This window comes from Mus pahari, chromosome 13 (assembly GCF_900095145.1).
Source record: "Mus pahari chromosome 13, PAHARI_EIJ_v1.1, whole genome shotgun sequence".
NCBI lineage: Eukaryota > Metazoa > Chordata > Mammalia > Rodentia > Muridae > Mus > Mus pahari.
In genome coordinates this window covers 96636785-96657170 of record NC_034602.1, presented here as the reverse complement: position 1 = coordinate 96657170, position 20386 = coordinate 96636785, and the positions used below count along the sequence as shown (strand labels likewise).

Genomic DNA, 20386 nt, shown 5'->3' with positions numbered 1-20386 from the left:
CCAGATGTCCCTCAACAAAGGAATGGATACAGAAAATGTGGTACATTTACACAATGGAGTACTACTCAGCAATTAAAAATGATGAATTCATGAAATTCTTGGGCAAATGGATGTATCTGGAGGATATCATCCTGCGTGAGGTAACCCAATCACAAAAGANCTCACTTGATATGCACTCAGTAATAAGTGGATATTAGCCCAGAAACTTAGAATACCCAAGGTACAATTTGCAAAACACAAGAAAGTGAAAAAGAAGGAAGACCAAAGCGTGGATACTTCATTTCTCCTTAGAATAGGGATCAAAATAACCCATGGAAGGAGTTACAGAGACAAAGTTTGGAGCTGAGATGAAAGGATGGACTATCCAGAGACTGCCCCACCCATAATCAGCCATCAAATGCAGACACTATTGCATATGCCAGCAAGATTTTGCTGAAAGGACCCTGATATAGCTGTCTCTGGTGAGGCTCTGCCAGTGCCTGGCAAATACAGAAGTGGATGCTCATAGTCATCTATTGGATGGAACACAGAGCCCCCAATGGAGGAGCTAGAGAAAGTACCCAAGGAACTGAAGGGGTCTGCAACCCTATAGGTGGAACAACAATATGAACTAACCAGTACCCCCAGAGCTCGTGTCTCTAGCTGCTATGTAGCAGAAGATGGCCTAGTCAGCCATCATTGGGAAGAGAGACCCCTTGGTCTTGCAAACTTCATATGCCCCCAATACAGGGGTTGCCAGGGCCATGAAGTGGGAGTGGATGGGTAGGGGAGCAGGGCAGAGGGAGAGTATAGGGGACTTTCAGGATAGCATTTGAAATGTAAATGAAGAAAATGTTTAATAAAAAATTGTAAAAAAAAAAAAAAAAGAAAAGAAAAGAAAAAAAGAAAATATCATCCTGAGTGAGATAACCTAATCACAAAAGAATACATACAGTATACACTCACTGAGAAGTGAATATTAGCCTGGAAGTTTGGAATGCCCAAGATACAATTAACAGACCACGTGAAGCTCAAGAAGAAGACCAAAGTGTGAGTGCTTTTGTCCTTCTTAGAAAGGGGAACAAACTACTCAGGGGAGCAAATATGGAGACAAAGTGTAGAGCAGAGTCTGAAGGAAAGGCCATTCAGTGTCTGCCCCACCTGGGGATCCATCCCGTATCCAGTCACAAAATCTAGACCCTATTGTGGATGCCAAGAAGTGCTTGCTGATAGGAGCCTGATATAGCTCTTTCCTGGGAGACTCTGGCAGAGCCTGACAAATACAGAGGAGGATGCTCAAGGAGTTAGAGAAAGGACTAAAGGAGCTGAAGGGGTTTGCAACCCCAAAGGAAGAACAACAGTATCAACCAACCAGAGTTTCCAGGAACCAAACCACCAACCAAAGAGTACACATGGAGGGACCCAGGGCTCCAGCCACATATGTAGCAGAGGATGGCCTTGTAAGGTATCAGTGATAGGAGAAGCCCTTGGTCATGTGAAGGCTCGATGCCCCAGTGTAGGGGAATTCGAGGGAGGGGAGGAGGGAGTGGGTAGGTGGGTGGAGGAGCACCCTCATAGAAACAGGGAGGAGGATGCAATGGGGGATTCTGAGGGCCAGGGGGACCTGGAAAGAGGATAACATTTGAAATGTAAATAAAGAAAAAATTAAAGGCACCATTCTTGACATCAGAAGTTCATGTGAGTCAAACATGTTAACTGCTTGTGCCCAGAAGCTTCTGTTTGAGGGTAGGCAGAAAATGGAGTTATATATTAGACAGAGACATGTGCTGTTAAGATAAATGGTACTAGGTAAGAGAAATGAACACTATTGTGGGTTCCAGGATATGACTTTAGAACAGAAGTCCAAGTCACAGTTGTTGATTAATGTTCATTCTTGGCTTATTTGGTCTGACTGGACTGGTTGCAAGCACAGACTATCTTAATCTTCAGACCAGTGTGTAGGCTACAGTATCTCATCTATATTGTCCATACATGTCTTACAAGACTATGGAAACAGACATGCTTTGTTCTAAATTCACATAAATGTTCCATATTGACCAGACTAGGTCAAGCAGGCGGGGGCAGCCAGGGTGCATCCTACTGTGAACAGACATCTTAACATGCAGCAGACACTGAGCAAGGTTATTAGACATAAGACCTCAGACAAGGTTGTCTCTGTTGCTTCTGTCATAGAAATCCAGGGCTTGCTTTGCTGGGGGTAAAAATACAACCCTCATTTAATTGTCTCCATTTCTCCTTTAGCTGTTAAAACTGAATGGGTTAATATCCCTCACTGTCATATTTGAGTTTCATACAATTAAAACATAACTTGCCAATGGTCCATTATTATTATAGTTGCAACCAGAAGTGTCAGTTATGTACATGGTGGCCAGTATTTGTATTACTTTGCTTTCCAGTTGGGAATGAACAAAGCATTAGGCCAAGAGAACATGCAGAAAATCATGCAATTAACTATTTCCAAGCCTTTATAAACTTTAGGATGAGTGAGGAAGAAATCAATTTCATTAATTAATCTACTACCTTTATTCCATCTATTTAGTATGAGATCATCGCAACAACCAGCTTTCAACACAATCAAAAATTCAATTTCAAGTAAGTGAAATAATATAAAGAAGAATACAAAGATACCTGATGGTAAGCCACAAAAAGTAGGCACTAATGTGAAGACTATTTTTTAATCATTTTTTCCTTTAGCAAAGCCAAATGGATATCTCTTTCTACCACCCAACTCTTCACTCCCTGACAGGTACGTGGGCCTGGAGGGATGGTGTAAGAATCTGTGAAAATTGAGTAACCCATACTTCCAGCTATGGACACGTGTACATTTCTTCTCCTATGTGGTTCTCCTTCCAAATCACCAAATCACACCTACTAAGTGCCCGGGTAGTTCATTGCATGTCCAGCTACCCTGGGTACTTACTTAGCTTACATTAGTGTGAAACTTGGATCCCAGAGTCAGGACTTAGATCCTCACTGGACAATCATGGTACTCCATGTTATGGTCTGCAGCCATAACAATTAGTTGAGTATGATCATGTGTCTGTGAGCCACCCAGAAAGCCCTGCCCTACCTAAAATTGAAGGCTGGTGTCTGTGTGTATAATGGTATGATTCTTCTGTCTCATATACCATTCTACTCCGAGACTGCTAACTTGTGTCACTGTGTACCTTTGAGACAACTCAGCCTTGGGAAGCTCTGGCTATTCCTTAGAAAGTGCACATTCATCATATCATTATACTCCTAAGACCTGATTTTGGAAGCCAGTCTCTATCCTTAGTTCTTATGAGTCAGAAAAAAGGAGAAGATCATCATGGGCCTGTGCCTTTAGTGGGGCTCAGGGTGTTCTCTGGACGGGTTTTTTTTCTGTGAGTTTAGTTTATGGGTCTGCAGCAAACTGGTGTGGGTTCCATCTTATGATTGGGAAATGTTCACTATAGCATAGCTTTCTTGTTGGGTGTAGAGTCATCAAGCCAGTCAAGCAGACTGTGTGTGTGTGTCTAGCTGCCCCATAGGGAGCTGCCACCAAGAGAATATTATGTAGAGTAGATATCTGTATTGAAGACACTGAAGACCAAAAGGAAGAAAAGAATCTGGAAACTGTTAAAGTAATATCTCTGTCCAGGAAAACCAAATTTAAATTGGAGCAACTCAGAAAGGGTGTTTCTTCCCTCTGAGTTCACTACCATCAGGTAGCCAGGCTAGGGGAGAGCCATATTGAAAATAAATCCAGCTGCTGTTTCCCTGTCTGCTTTTTGACTCATCAATACTGTAATGTGTGGGCTAGTGATATATGTTAACTGCAGTAAGTAGATGTTCCTGTTCATAGGTGTCTAGTCAGTGGGACTAGGCAGGAGTTGAAGAACTAAGAGACAAACTGAGGGTAGGACTGTAGCTCTGCTCTGGAGAAGTTATGCCTAATTTACAGTTAGGGAGCAGCCAGTAGAGTACACAGGAAGTAGCAGACCTATAACTAACCACACCCTAACAACCCCATGAAAGGGCTGGGAAATTCACTCTTTGAGTGATTACATACAAGGATGTTTAAACTGATGTTTATAAATTATAGTAAGTTTTTCAGTCTCATCAGTATATTGCACTGTTTACAGAATAGAATCAATGGATGTTGACCTGACTCCTCCAGCAAGAAAGGTACATATGCCTGGACTGTCATATTGCTCAAGGCACATGGTGGTCTCTAGCAAAGCTCTTTACTGTGTTGACCTCGGAGTGAATGGGTGGGTTGTGGTTAGAAATAAGAACATTCCTTTCCATCCTCATAGCCAGGCCTATGGGAAAGGCAACAGAGTCTCATGCATTGTTAAGCAAAAGTAGCAGGGCTCATAACCCTATGCTTCACCTTCCCTTGACCACAATCTAAAAAGAAATAACTGCATACTATAAACTGAACCCTATCAGGCCATAAAAATAAGTGGGCCAGAAATAGTAGACCCAAAGAACAAAACCACAATCATAAATTGGAGAGAAACAAGAACAGAAGAAATGAAACCAAAACCTAGGAATGCACCATAAGGGTCACCTTCCCAATTGAGGTAGAAATTGATTCTGTGCATTCCATATTGTTCAAACATGAGCCCCTCAGAACTCTTTCACAAGGCTAGGTCATTACCAAGTGGGCTGTAAACAGTATGATAGAGCAAAGTAGGGAGACCACATGCACTGTGATGGGACTTTTTCTGTGGTTTGAGTTCATTATTGTGTGTTGCTTCAAGGACCTTTAATAAATCTACCTCCAAACTAACACTGTTCTAAGAGCTTTGTAAATGAGGACCATTCTTCTAATACCATCCAAGGTAGCTACCAATGTGTGCACTTGTTTATCAGGAGTTATGTCCACTTCTAAGAGAGTCACCTGAACCTGCTTATAATGTAATATAGATTCCAGAGTAAATAGGAGTTTAACAGGGAATGAAGTATTCATGCCTTGAGGAGGAAATGCTTCAGGTCCTTGGACATTGGCACAAAGATAAAATGTACCTCTGTTCAGCTTACCTCTTGTATATGCTCGCTTTCTCCAGTGTCTACCTACTCTACACTGGGTACCACCCTAATCCCCTACTCCTTACCTCGGGCCTCCCAGAAGTTCACAGATCCCTGCCACATATATCAGTTCCTTGGGGACGACACTTGCTTCTTCTACCTCTCTACCTGAGGTCTTGTTTCATGGTTTTACATGTACTTGTGGTCCTCCAGATTCCCATATTAATGGTGAAGAAGGACTCTTTGTCAGGTCATTCAGTTTCAGTCTTCCTTAGCAACTGAGCTGTTGGGGCGAGCTAGAGATATTAAAGATAAGTCACAGTTGGTACCTTACAGCTGGAAAATCATCATTCAGTGAGTGAAACTTCAAACCTAAGTGTCATGCTACATAATGGCAGGCATCTGAAAAGGGGGCAGATCTTAAACTTTGCAAGGCAGAAGGTCTTCTCTGGGTCAAGCAAAGATGGTGATATTACCTGTGCTCCTGGTGTCTCTGGGAAAAGGGGACCTAAGCAGGATTCAGCCAGGCAGCTCCAACCAGGATCATTCGGGAGATTACTTGTCCTTCCCTCTGCTGATAATTCTAACAGAATTTAGTGGAATCCCAAATCATGTACTATTTCATGGCCTGGGAGAGAAGAGGTGACCTTTGACCTGCCCTGCCCTGTTCTATCTCGGCCTACAGGGCTATCATCCAATGAGCTCCAGGACACTAGTCCTTGTAAATAGAACTGGACTCTCACAAGTGACAGTTTGGAAATTTCACTGGTTGTTTTCCTTTGCATATATAGCCTGAGATGGCAGCAGGCCCTTCAAGAATCTCTCTGATTAGTCCACCTCAGGATGGACGCATGGGTAAGTAAAAGTTTCTGTGCCTACTTCACATTTATGTACAAACTCGAATATATTCCCTGAAAGTCATATTTCACCAAAGCTGTCCTTGTTTACCTACTTAAGGACTGCCCTCCACTAATTGTTGTGGTAAATCTCCAACCCAAATAAGCCTGTGCAAAGAAAATACAACACGATTAGTATGAATACGTAATATGAGTACAGGCTGTGCACCTAGATTGGGCAGATCTACCTCTACACTACTATATTCCCCAGTGATGAGATCCCTTATAACTTGCAGTTTCTCCAGGCCACGTGCTTCTGCTCCATTTTCCTTCCACCTCCTCTTCCTCTATCATCCTCTCCTCTTCTTCTCTCTACCTTCTCCCTAAAACTTTTCAGCTACACTTTCCGTTCCATTGCTCAATCACCGGCTCTAACCTTTATTTTACAAGTTAAAATAGGGAAAAGGTTCACAAGAAGTCACCTGAGTAAGTGACTCACTCCTCACTCCTTGTCATTGGCAACCCCTCTTGGGAAAGCAGAATTAGCATCAAAATACAAACAGCATCAGGGCAATCCACAACAGCTAGTTGGCTGAGAGTTTGGTTCACCTCAGCAGAGATACTATGAACCATTTTAGGAGAAACTCTTAGGCTAATGCACCATGGGAAAAACTGATCTTGTTTTCCTGTCTCCTTGTGGTTTAGTCAAAGGTTGTTTTGTCTCTTTATTTACTGGTAATCGTCTTAGATTGCTAGTCCATTGCCCTGATGGGTCTTGTCTAGTGATCTTTCCAGACCCTAGTTCTTCTCATATGGGTCCTCTAATATACCTAGCCCTCCTCCTGTCTGGGTATGAGAGCTCTCATTACCTAATGGGTCAAAGTTCAAAACATACTGTCTTTCCTCACAGTTCTCCCCTGTTCTATCCTTGTATAGGTGGAAAAATATAAAAATGACTTATGTGAGTAGAGAAAAATCTCAGTGAATAACGTGCTTGCTGTAGAAGCATGAGGACCTGAGTTCCATTCCCTGGGTATTCACATAAAAACCAGGCACAACAGTGCACAGCCTAGTACTGAGGGAGCAGAGAGAGATGGATCCCTAGAGCTCACTAGCCGGCCAGTCCAGCTTAGTGGAAAAGTTTCAGATTTGGCCAATTAGGAAGATTCATATCTCAAAGACTGAAATAGAGTATGATATAGGAAGATACTTAGCATTAACCCCTGGGCTCTAGGTACATACACACAAAGAAAAGAAATTAACATGGTTCATAAAATGTTACCAGCCAGTTCTGTGTCCTTGGCTCTATCTGGTCAGGGAATGGTGGGTAAGTGAGAAACTCTACTGGTGGTGATCTTTGACAGGCTTTATAACCCTTGACTTCTTCACCAAAGCTGTAGGCAGGAGCAGGTGGCATTCTGTAGTATTATGATTTAAGTGCAGGACTCAGGCATTGTTATCGGTATTAGGTGACAGATGTTATAGTGATCATGTAGGCCTAGAAAGTTGGTATTCCCCAGCCCTTGACAGTGGTTGCTATTACAGCTTCAATGTCTAAGATGCCACATTTCTAGGCCAGATTTCAGGCCTAGGATATTTCAGAGCCTTGGGGCTTGGCCAGTATCCACAACATTTCAATTGCCTCTCATTGTTGTTGCCCCTGTCACTGATACCACTAGACACTAGGGGGCACAAGGCTGAGTTCTCAGAGCAGGGTTACAGTCACTTAGCAGAAGTAAAACGCATGTCAGACATGAACCACAAGATGTAGTCAGTATTAATGTTTCCCATGTAAGGGATCTGTGTTTGCAGATCAAACAACCATGCATCAGTATACACCAGGTGAAAGGACCATCCCCTGATGTCCATGACCACCAGCCCCTTTATTTTAGGGCAAAGCAGAGCAGGGCTTCCTGGAAGGCCTGTAGACAGTAGTTGATGACAATTCTGCTGCCTCGGCTGTTGCTCCTGTTTACATTATAAGTATCGCTATGGTTCTTGCAACTATCAGCACTGTAGCTGTCACTGTTGCCATGACTCTGGCCATTACTATCAGTTGCTCCTATGGCTCCCACTGAAATTGCTTCCACAATTACTGTTTTCTTCTGTCCTGCTTATACTGTTGGTGTGGTTTTTTAGCTATTTTATTGGGTTATTATTCTTTACTGTTCCACTGCTGTCTCTTCCTTCTTAGTGTTAACCAGCTCATTCTGCTATATTAATTATGGAAATCTAAAGTAGGCAAGAATAATACTTGAGGGAAGACTAATTGGACCTAATGTTTCAATACCCAGATACAGCACAAAAACATATCTCCAGGCTGACTCCAAAGTGAGTTGAACAACCTGCTTATATAGTCACAAAGGGGTTTGCAACAATAACAGCCACTGTCATGTAAATGGCCTGCTGCATTCACCAGCTATGTCAGGCATTGTCCATTTTATATAGTCACAGTCCCTCCATTAAGTCACCAGGGAATATGCTTCCCTCTGACTTGGGTGAAAACTTCACTGAAATTTGTGATAGCAGACTCTATCCAGTACAGCTGTTTGAAATCATTGTGTCATTGATATGCATTCAAGAGCTGGATCTGTGCTTCAGCAGCAAGCAGCTATAGTTTCCATAAGGCATCCATGAAGTATTTAGAACAGTCCATGCCAACATAAAGGCCATCCAACTGGCTGCTTGACTGGCAGTTCTTCATTCAAGGAGCTGTGAGACCAGGAAGGGTTTTTTTTTTATTATTTTTTTTTTAATTTTTCTCTCATACATTACATCCTGACCAGTTTCCACTCTGCTCAGCCCTCCACCCCCAACCTCCCTTCTTACCCAGTTCTACTTCTCTTCCATTTTCCTTCACCCTGGAATATCAACCAAACACAGCATAATAAGTTACAGTAAGACACGAACCCTCATATCACGGCTAGACAAGGCAATCCAGTAGAAAGAAAAGGCTCCCAAGAGCAGGCAAAGGAGTCAGACACGTTCCACTGTTGGTGTGGTTTCTGGGTATTTTATTGGGTTACTATACCTTTATCTCCCTTCCAAACTTTATTTCACCCTAATCCCTTCCAAATCCCTACACTAGGTAAGAGAGAAAAAAGGTTAGAGGGGAAAGGATATGTAGATCTCTTTTGACTACTTCCTGCTGATTAGGGACATTGTTTCTTGGGGCCAGTCCAATCTTCAGCATCAAGATATCTCCAACTTCTTGTCAAGCTACAGCAACAGCAACCAGGAGCAGCAGGGACCACCAGCAGCTTCCTTGTTCTTCAGAGTGCCTGTCACACCTCTGGAGGCCCTGGCGTTTATGTACTCTCCAGAGTCCCCAAAACTATCTGCAACTGGCAAAAATCATGCCCCTTCTAGAGCTTGAGACAATCACAGTTAATGGCTGTGGACAAACTGAAGCAGCCCCATATCCCACACCTGAGATTAAAACAAAAACATATTAATATAGGAAAACTGAGTTTTTCAAGAAACCAAAACTCTCACTGTATCTTATTCTACTGTTAGAAGACCATAAGTACCTAGCTCAGACCTACACAGAGACCATGATTATTGCTTCAGTCTCAGTGATCCTCTATGAGCCCTGCTTCGTTGATTCTGTGGGCAATGTTCTCATGGTGTCCTTGTTCCCTTTGGCTCCTGCAGTCTCTTCCTCCACCTCTTCTGTGGGGTCCCTCTGGCTCACTAGTGTTTGGCTATAGGTCTCTGCATCTGCTCCCATCAGTTGATGGATGATGCCTCTCTGAGGACAATTGGGCTAGGCACTGATCTATGAATATAGCAGAGTATCATTAGGAATTATGTCAATCATTTATTCATCCATTCATTTTGTCCAGTTGTATTTGGTTCTATCCTAGGCCTTTGGGCTATCCAGCCTCTGATTCCTGGTCATCCAAGCAGTGTCAGATGTGAGCTTCCTCTCATGACACAGGCCTTAAGTTGACCAGTCATAGGTTGGCCACTACCACAAGTTCTGAGTCACCATTACCCCAACATATCTTGCAAGTGGAACAGATTGTAGGTCAAATGTTTTGTGGCCAGGTTGGTGTCTCAGTCCCACTGCCTTACCGGGTTTTAGAGGATGGCTAGCTCAGGCTCTGTGTCCTCCATTACTAGGAGTTTTTGCTAGGATCACTCACATAGATTTCAGGAAGTTTCCAGTCTACTAGGTTTCCACATCACCCTCCAAATGCCCCCAATTCCAGTTGTCTCTTCCAGTACTGTCTCCCTCCATGCCTTCCACTCACCATACCTGATTCCTCCTGTTCCCATCCCCACCTGCCTCAGACCATCCACAAAATCTATTTCCCTTCCCAGGGAGATCCATTCATTCCCCCATTGAGCCCTTCTTGTTACTCACCCTCTCTAGGTCTGTGGACTGCAGCATGATTAACCTTATTTAACAGCTAATGTCCACTTACAAGTGAGTACATATTATGTTTATCCTTTTGGGTTACTTCACTGGTTACTTTACTCAAAATGATCTTTTTTCTAATTCTATCCCTTTGCCTGCAAATTTCATGATGTTACTGTTTTAATTAGCTGAGTAATACTCCATTGTATAAATGTACCACATTGTCTTTATCCATTCTTCCATGAGGCAAGGTTGTTTCCAGGTTCTGGCTATGAATAAAGCTGTTGTGAACATAGCACGTAAGTGTCCACATGGTAAGACAGAGTGTCATTTGGGTATATGCCCGAGGGTTGTATAGCTGGGTCTTGAGGTAGATCAAGTCCCAATTTCTGAGAAACTGCCATATTGATTTTCATGGCTGTACAAGTTTGTCCTCCCAGCAGCAATGGAGTTTTCCTCTTGCTCCACATCCTTACCAGCAGGAACTAGCAAGAGGAGCTAGTTTTTCATCTTAGCCATTCTGACAGATTTAAGATTGAATCTCAAAGTAGCTTTTATTTTAATTTCCTGATGGCTAAGGATGTTGAAGACTTCTGTAAGAATCTCTCAGCCATTTGAGATCCCTCTGTTGAGAATTCTTATTTATATCTATACCCCATGTTTTTAAACATGGTTGTTTGGTTTGTTGATGTCTAGTTTCTTGAGTTCTTTATTTCTTTTGGATATTAGCTCTCTGTCAGGTGTGGAGTTGGGGGGAAATCTTTCCCGTTCTATAGGCTGCTGTTTTGTCCTATTGACAGTGTCCTTTGCCTTACAGAAGCTTTTCAGTTTTATGAGGTCCCATTTATTAATTGTTGGTCTTAGAGGCTGCACTGTGAGTGCTCTGTTCAGGATTTTGTTTCCTGTGTCAGTGCATTCAAGGCTATTCCCCACTTTCTCTTCTATTAGGTTTAGTGTACTTGGTTTTATGTTGAAGTCTTTGATCCACTTGGACTTGAGTTTTGTGCAGGGTGATAGATGTGGATCCATTCACATTTTTCTATGTGCTAACATCCAGTTAGACCAGCACCATTTGTGGAAGATGCTTTCCTTTTTTCATTATGTATTTCTAGCTTCTTTATCAAAAATCAGGTACTCATAGGAGTGTGGATTTAAGTCTGGATCTTCAACTTGATTCCATTTATCAACCTGTCTTTTTTATGCCAATAACATGCAGTTTTTATTACTATAGCTCTATAGTACAGCTTGAAATCACAGTTGGTGATACCTCCAGGAGTCCTCCTATTGTACAGGATTGTTTTAGCTATGCTGGATTTTGTTTTGTTTTTCCATGTGAAGTTGAGTATTATCCTTTTAAGATCTATAAAGAATTGTGTTGGAATTTTGATGTGAATTACATTGAATCTGTATATTGTAATATGTTTTCCACCTATGTAGTATAGGCCAAATTAGACCAGATTAAAAGTAGATAAAGGTGTGTTTATTAGCTGCAGCTCCTGAGCCGGTTCACCAGTCCCAAGGAATGGGGCTGGGGAAATTGAGCACCTGGGCTAATCCAAGGGGATTTTATAGGTCTTAGGCAAGGAGTAATAATGTGTCAGCTGGGATTGTGCCCATATACAGTCAAAAGCTAAACTTCTTGGGTGGGTTGATGGAAATTCAGAGGCGTGGTGTGAAGATGTGTTAGCCCAGAGTTTTTTCCCTACAGGCAGGGTTGAGGGAAGGACAGCAGATGGAGTTCCCCAGCTTGTGAGGATGGGGAGGGTTAGCAGGGTTTCCAACCAAACAGATTGCTCTTGGTAAAATAGCCATTTTTACTATGTTAATCCTATTGATCCATGAGCATGGGAGATCATTGCATCTTCTGATATCTTCAATTTCTTTCTTCAGAGAAGTTTTTGTCATACAAGTCTTCACTTGCTTAGTTACTTATCCCAAGATACTTACATTATTTATGGCTGTTGTTGAATGGATACTTGCCAGCTCATGGGTGGCAAGCATGGCTCTAGCAGGCCTTGCCCTTCTCTCCCATTCACTCTGCCTTGCTAAAAACCATTAGATTACATTCCTAAAGCTAACCACCAAGGTCCCTTATTTAGCTACTTCCTCTGCCTGATGCTGACTACCAAGATCCAGCTATAAAAGTATTAAAGTCCAGCAATAAAAATCCCCCTTTGACTCACCTAATAAACATGGCCAATTAAAATTAAACACCTCATACTAACATTGGGTTTCCCTCTGTACCTTAATAAACTTCCATTTTCCTATGTGCCTTGTCTACCTCCTCTCTGTCAAGAGGCAGAGCCCCTCCAAGACAAATACCCCTCCTCCTTCTCCCTTGTTCCCTCCTCCTTCATTCCCTATCTCCTGTCTTTGTCTCTTATCCCCTGCTCTCTGTCCCTCTGGGGCAAATAAATCTCCTTTGTGCTAAGGACTTGGTCTTGTGGGTCCTGAGCCAATACTTTTTCTTTCAGTTGTGAAGGATATTGTTTCCCCCATTTCTTTCTCAACCCTTTTGTCATTTGTGTATAGGAGGTCTACTGATTTTTTTGAGTTGATCTTGTATCCAGGCACTTAATTGGAGGTGTTTATCAGCTGGAGGAGTTCCCTGGTAGAATTTTGGGGATTACTTATGTATGCTGCCATATCTGCAAATAATGATACTTTTGTCTTCTTTTCAATTTGTATCCCCTTGATCTCTTTCAGTTGTCTTATTGCTCTAGCTAGAACTTCAAGTACNATATTGAATAGATATGGAGAGAGTAAACAGCCTTGTTTTGTTCCTGGTTTTAGTGAAAAATTGAGTTTCTCTCTATTTAATTTGATGTTGGCTAGTGGCTTGCTGTAAATTGCCTTGATTATGTGTTTAGGTATGTCCCTTTTATCCCTAATCTCTCCAAGACTTTTATCATAAAGGGGTGTTGGAGTTTTTCAAGGGCTTTTTCCCGCATCTAATAAAATGACCATGTGTTTTTTTTTCTTTCAGTTTGATTATATGGTGGATTACACTGAATTTCTTTTTTTTTTCTTTATTGGGGGGGGGGAATCTTGCCTTCTGTTTCTTTTATTGGTTATTTTATTTATTTATATTTCAAAATGTTATCACACTTTCCAGTTTCCCCTCCACAAACTCCCTATCCCATCCCCCTCACCCTTGCTTCTATGAGGGTGCTCCCCCACCCACTCCCACCTCATGGCCCTCGAATTCGCCCACAGGACCAAGGGCCTCCCCTCCCATTAATGTCAGATAAGGCCATCCTCTGCTACATATGCAGCTGGAGCCATGGGTCCCACCATGTGTACTCTTTGGTTGGTGGTTTAATCCCTGAGAGCTCTGGGGAGTCTGGTTGGTTGATATTGTTGTTCTTCCTATGGGGTTGCAAACCCCTTCAGTTCCTTCAGTCCTTCCCCTAACTCCTCCATTGGGGCCCCCATGTTCAGTCTGATGGTTGGCTGTATCTGCATCTATATTGGTCAGGTGCTGGCAGAGCCTCTCAGGGGACAGCTATAGCAGGCTCCTGTCTGCAAGTGCTTCTTGACATTATCAATAGTGTCTGGATTTGATGTCTGCAGATGGGATGGATCCCTAGGTAGGGCAGTCTCTGGATGGCCTTTCTTTTAGTCTCTACTCCACTCTTTGTCCCTGCATTTCCTTTAGACAGGAGTAATTCAGGGTTAATATTTTTACCTTTTTTTATTAAATGTTTTCTATATTTACATTGCAAAATTTATCCCCTTTCCTCATTTCCCCTCTGAAAACTCCCCTCTCCCATCCCCCCCTTTGCTCCCACTTCACTCCCACTTCCCTGTCCTGGCATTCCCCTACACTGGAACATCAAGTCTTCACAAGACCAAGGGCCTCTCCTCTCATTGATGTCCTACAAGGCAGTCCTTTGCTATATATGCCGCTGGAGACATGGGTTCCTCCATGTTTACCCTTTGGTTGGTGGTTTAGTCCCTGGGAAATCCGGGGGTACTGGTTGGTTCATATTGTTGTTCCTCTTATGGGGCTGCAAACCCCTTCAGTTCCTTGTGTCCTTTCTCTAGCTCCTCCATTGGGGACCCTGTGCTCAGTTCAATGGATGGCTGTGAGCATCCAATTCTGTATTTGTCAGGCACCAGCAGAGCCTCTCAGGAAAAAGCTATATCCGGCTCTTGTCAGTAAGCACTTGTTGGCATCCATAGTAGTGTATGGGTTTAGTAACTGTATATGGAATGGATCCCCAAGTGGGACAGTCACTGGATGGCCTTTCCTTCAGTTTCTGTCTCAAAATTTGTCTCTGTATTTCCTCCAATGAGTATTTTGTTCCCCTTTCTAAGAAGGACTGAAGTATCCACACTGTGGTATTCCTTCTTCTTGAGCTTCATGTGGTCTGTGAATTGTATCTTGGGTATTCCGAACTTCTGGGCTAATATCCACTTATCAGTGAGTGCATACTGTGTATGTTCTTTTGTGATTGGGTTACCTCACTCAGGATATTTTCTAGTTCCATCCATTTGCCTAAGAACTTCATGAATTCATTGTTTTTAATAGCTGAGTAGTACTCCATTGTGTAAATGTACCACATTTTCTGTATCCATTGTTCTATTGAAGGACATCTGGGTTCTTTCCAGCTTCTGTCTATTATAAATAAGGCTGCTATGAACATAGTGGAGCATGTATCCTTATTACATGTTGGAGCATCTTCTGGGAATATGCCCAGGGGTGGTTTAGCTGGGTCCTCAGGTAATACTATGTCCAATTTTCTGAGGAACCATCAGACTGATTTCCAGAGTGATTGTACCAATTTGTAATCCCACCAACAATGGAGGAGTGTTCCTCTTTCTCCACATTCTGCCAGCATCTGCTGTCACCTGAGGTTTTGATCTTAGCCACTCTGACTGGTGTGAAGTGGAATTTCAGGGTTGTTTTGATTTGCATTTCCCTGATGACTAATGTTCCCTGATGAACATTTCTTTAGGTGCTCCTCAACCATTTGAGATTCCTAGGTTGAGAATTCTTTGTTTAGCTCTGTACCCCATTTTTAATAGGGTTATTTTATTCTCTGGAGTCTAACTTCTTGAGTTCTTTGTGTATATTGGATATTAGCCCTCTATCTTTGAGTATGAATCTTGTCAGGGCTGTTTTTCTGGTTGTTTTTCTCTGTGAACATAAAGATTTCAGGGGTAATACATGTTTCTGTATTAATATATTTATGGAATGTGCACAAATCAGTTAAAAATGATTCTTTGCTCTCTGACTGAGTAGGTGAGAGAACTCTGTCCTCCTTAAGTTAGTTTGGACTGTATAACCAAGCTGCAATATAAATCTCTATCCAAGCCATATGAAAGGATGGCATATAATAAGTTATAAGGACTCTGTAGCCAGTAAGACGGTTGGACAGAATACTCTTGACAAGGAGGGAAAGGGGCAGTGTGTGGTTGGTGGCTGGCATGGCCTCTGGTGGAACAGGGAGCTGATACTAGAGTTGTGAGTGGTATATGATGATGATAAGAGAGGTGACTGGGGGTAGGCTGGCAGACACTGAGGGAGTGGGAGTAGTCCATGGGTGGCAGGGATGGGGCTTACCTGAGGTTCTGGCAGCTGATATGGCCTCTGGTGGAGCAGGGGGCTTCCACCTCCAAAGTTGTGGGCCAGGATATCCAGGAAGGAGTCTTAATCAAATAGTAAAATTTTCCCATCTCTCAGTATCTTAGCTTATTTCTAAGAAAAATAAGCATCAGTGGCTAGAGAAATAGTTAAGTGGGTAAGAATGCTTGCTGTGAAAGCATGAGAGTCTCAGTTTGGATCCCCACCACCCATTTAAAAGCCAGGTATTGACACCAGCACATCTGTAAGCATCTATATTCCCAGTACGTTTTGCTGTGTGTGTGATTTGCCTTTTCCATAATCCATTCAGTTAGAATTGTCCAGAATGTAGTCTTTTCAGACAGGCTTCTTTGACTTCCTATTATACACTACGGTTCTCCTGTGTCTTTTCAGGACCTGACAACTCATTTTTTGTAGTGTTTAATATTATTTCATTATACAGATATACCATAGTTTCTCGTTTACTTACTTAATGACATCCTGAATGTTTTCAAGTTTGCCAAGTATTAAAAGGCTGATATTGTCTACTATAAATACCGTGTGACCATGGATTTTATGACTCTATGAAGTAAATACAAAGGATTCTAATTACTGTGGTCATATAGAAAGAACATGTTTAGCTTTGTAAGAAACTGTCAAGCTGTCCTTCCAAGGGATTTGTCTTCTCTAACAACAGCTAACAAGGAAAGATATCAAGGGAAATAAGAACAAAACAACATAGCACACTAACTACAGCAAAAGTTACCTTGAGTGGGATAGACTAAATGCTCCAAGGAAAAAGTCAGAAATTGTCAGACTAGCATAAAAATCCTGCTTACATTCTGTCTATAAGAAATATATTCAACTCAAAGGAAAAATAGGTGAAGGAAAACTGACAGAGCAAACATCATACAAACAGCATCCAGAAAGAAACTAGAGTAGTTTCTATTAATAGACAAACTAAATTTTAAAATAACAATATTACTAGTAGCAGTATTTACTAGTAGTAACATTTTATAATGCCAAATGCTTACTGTAATAGGAAGATAAAACAACTACTGTGTAGAAACAACAAACTCAAATATATAATGAATTAAAGAGAAATCTAACAATTATAGTTTGGGTATTTCAATATTCTATTCCCTATAATTGGTAAAACACTAAATATGCAATTGCTAAGTTAGAAGACTCGAATAATTTAGCCAGATTAACTTATAAAAAAATCATGTGCCAGTATCACCTGACAGTGGAAGAGTGTACATTCTTTTTAAATGCAAATGGGGCATTCTCAAGGAGGTGCTTTCCAGGCCTTCTTATGTGGCTATCCAGTACTTACTGATCACCTATGTACCACAGGTATTCATGCTGGCCCTCCCTGACCAACCACTGGCCAGCAGAACAGACACCATGACTCAGGGACAACTTTGTGAGACTAAAACTCAGCTGGCCTGATTGGTTCTGGTCCCAACTACTGACATCAACCTTCCAATTTATTTGAATTGTTGAAAAGGGCATAAGTACAAAGACAGAATAAAAGATACATGTCCCTTCTGTGGCACTCAGAAGGGCTTGGGGTACTTAATGGACCATAGTCACACTCAGAAAACTGTCTAGAGTCACAAGATTTATGGTTGCATGTGCCACTTGATACTGGTCTCACAATGGAAACATGGCCATGCCTTTAGAGAAGCACCAGGAGGTATGATCTGGTACTGTGACACACTAATACTATACAGTGTGCTTTATCCCCTCCACAGGCAGCGTCACCTGCCAGGGACCCCAGCATCTCAACTTGACACCCAGCCATGCAAGCATGACAAAGGCTATCAGGTAAGTCCCCATTAGGGCAAAACATAAGCCAAACAAAACCTCTAGCCAGTATTGAAACTGACAAGTTGTCTCTTAATCCTGTATGTTCATATTTGGAGAAGGTTGTATTGTATGTTGTACTTTATAGTTTGTGTTTTTAATCCAAGATATGACTTAGAGACCTCAAAAAGAAGTAGCAAATAGATAGATACACAGTAGCTCTTTAAATGAGTAGGCTAGGATCACAGATGTTTCCTGTAAAAGCCAAGATGTAAATAATCTTAATTTTCATGCAACTTCTCAGCTTTGCCTTTGAATGAGAAGGGTGACTGGAGAAGTAGAAGCTAGCAGACTGACTGCATCCCCATAAAACACTTCACAGAAGCAGAGTCAGACTGGTTTGACCCATAGCTGTGGTGTACCAATTCTAATGACAGGACAGATAGGAAATTCCCAGTGTCCCTCAAACACATTTTGAGCATCAAAGGCCAGTCTCCCTAAGGCAAGCCCTCCTCTTTCAGCTGCTTCATAGGCCTTTGAGCATCCTACAATGCCATGATCAAGTCTGCATTTTGTTGCCCACCTCCAGCTACCCCAGTTTCAGTACTAGGCACATTGCTTAGTCCATGTAGCCATATGTGTGCCTTGGGTCCTGGGATCATTTGCATTTGTCTGTTGCTTGATGTACCCAATAAGAAGTCTTTGCCTACCCTGAGAACTTTCTCCCTCCCTTGATGCTGGCTCAACTTGAATCACCAACCTTACCTCACTCTCTACTGGCTTTTGTATCCCCTGGTTGGTAGTATATGTGTTGTTACTGTAATTCTAGTACCCAGTTTCTGACTCCTCTAGACTGTGTGATTATACACACAGAGCAAGTATGTTGATGAATATCTAGGCTCTGTTTGAATCACCTGTGGTAAGATAGTAACAGAGGTGGTTATCTAGAGATTATTACAGAAAGGACAGAGAAAAGTAAACATGGACTTGTGCTATGTTTTCTGTGGAAGGCAAGAAATATTGATGGTTTATTCTGAATAACTCTGTGGATTCTGGGCTTACTGGCAGTCCATTCTCATCTAGAATGCATAGGCAAGAGAAAAGTTGGCATGTGTGAATTTGAAAAGGGACATCAGGGATGAAGGCAAGTAGGTTTGCCTGTGAGAAGTATGCCCACAGGCAACTAGTCATAAGTTACAGAAATTAGCTGCTCCAGGATGAGCAGTGTCCCCAGGAACTACAAGGTTATAGTATGTCCAGAAACCATAAAATCTATTTTTAAAAAAAGTATGATGGATAAGCAAAGAAAGGGAATCCAGTCAGCTGAAAATAACACCATGTTGAGTACAGCCTGTAAGCTAGGTCTGAGCAGCACACATGAGTCAAGACTCATCTTTCTGGAGACCATAGTCAAAAACATCTGGACAAGCTTGCCAATGAAGTTTCCAGAACCTTCAGAATGCTAAGAATGGAACATGTAGCCCTTGGAGACTAAAGGATGAGCAGAGGAGGAGCTAAAGGGTAGCCTAAAGAAGCAGGATGGTACCACATCGTGAGAAGGTGCGAGAGCTGCCTAGAATTGCTGGAACTGATTGTGGAAGGTGGAGTGAGGTGGCTTCCAGAAACAGGTAGACACAAGCTGAAGCATGCTGCAATGACAGAGCAAGACTTTGGTCAACGTCTGTACAGCAAGGCCCTAAGTTCACTGACAGAACAAAAGCAGCCTCCTGATTGGTCCTGTTCACCACCTTCTCAGCCTAGAGCAGGCCTCATTCATGCTGAGTACTCAGAACGTGTTTTTCATCAACAGATGACCTTTAAGGTCACACAGTAGTAAGTGCTTGGATAACCATGTTACCAGAGATATAAACAACATTTATGACTTTGTTTTTGTTTAATTTGTTAGAGTCCCACCATTGCAGATGCCCTACAAGGAGCTGCCACCACCTCCGGCATCACAGCTATCCAGCAGAGCAACACAAGGGCCTTCCCCCAGTGTTAGCAGTTCATGGACAGGACCACCTCGGCAGCCCATCAGTATCTCGGGCCTGCTGCAGAGACAGTGTGCAGGCAAGTGCTCAGTCGGCTTTTTGATCCCAAGACTTCTCTCAGAAAAGTGCACATATGAGATGTTTGTGTAGATACATGTGGTGAGGGCAAGCATGAAAACCTCACACTCCTGCCAGTGCTGGCTCCTGTCTTTATGACAGATTTTTACATTAGTCAGTGGTACTCTGAAAAAAAACTAACTTGACATGAAATTTTTAAAAACACATATTTAAGTCAATGAACTTCTTTTTTTTCGACTTACTTTGCTTACTTGATATTTGCATTCTTGTTTTCTTCAGCATTGTAGAATTAAGAAGTCATGTCAAATCTCACATCTCTTTACATCTCTTAATGCTTCCCACAGGGTCAGCATCCCCTAGGGGGATAGACACTGAGAAGATGAGCCCATTCTTGCCTTCCACACCTGCAAATCTACACTCTGTAGCCAGCCCCTGGCATGTGTGTGTTCATCGGTAAATATCACTATATAGTTCACTCTAGAGAGATGATGTATCTAAATAAAGTAGTTTTCTGATAAAGCAGCTGTCTGGATAGCCTTGTGGAATTTTTTGCCTGTTGTATTCTTCCTGATACTGTAGAACTCTCCTAAACGAGGATGTGGAACCAAAGTGAGCAGCCACCTGGGGCTCACTATCAGGGATCCCAAGATGCAGCTCTCTGGTATTCACATCTGCTGGGCTTGTGCCCACAGCATAATGTATGTACACATAACATCCCCCATAGAGAGCCAATAGTTCAGGG

The 20386-nt window shown here is 42.2% G+C and overlaps 1 protein-coding gene across 1 annotated transcript in view; it reads left to right on the top strand.

The window, feature by feature from the left end:
- The window catches only part of Rnf212 (ring finger protein 212), a 43339-nt gene extending 23175 nt beyond the window's left edge, over window positions 1-20164 (top strand). The window contains exons 6-12 of the mRNA XM_029545402.1: window positions 2540-2592; window positions 2695-2746; window positions 4107-4149; window positions 5790-5853; window positions 17524-17596; window positions 19482-19645; window positions 19989-20164. Coding sequence (XP_029401262.1) covers window positions 2540-2592; window positions 2695-2746; window positions 4107-4149; window positions 5790-5853; window positions 17524-17596; window positions 19482-19645; window positions 19989-20101 — 562 coding nt within the window. The 3' untranslated portion in view covers window positions 20102-20164. The remainder of the gene's footprint in view (window positions 1-2539; window positions 2593-2694; window positions 2747-4106; window positions 4150-5789; window positions 5854-17523; window positions 17597-19481; window positions 19646-19988) is intronic.
- The last annotated feature ends 222 nt before the right edge of the window (window positions 20165-20386 follow it).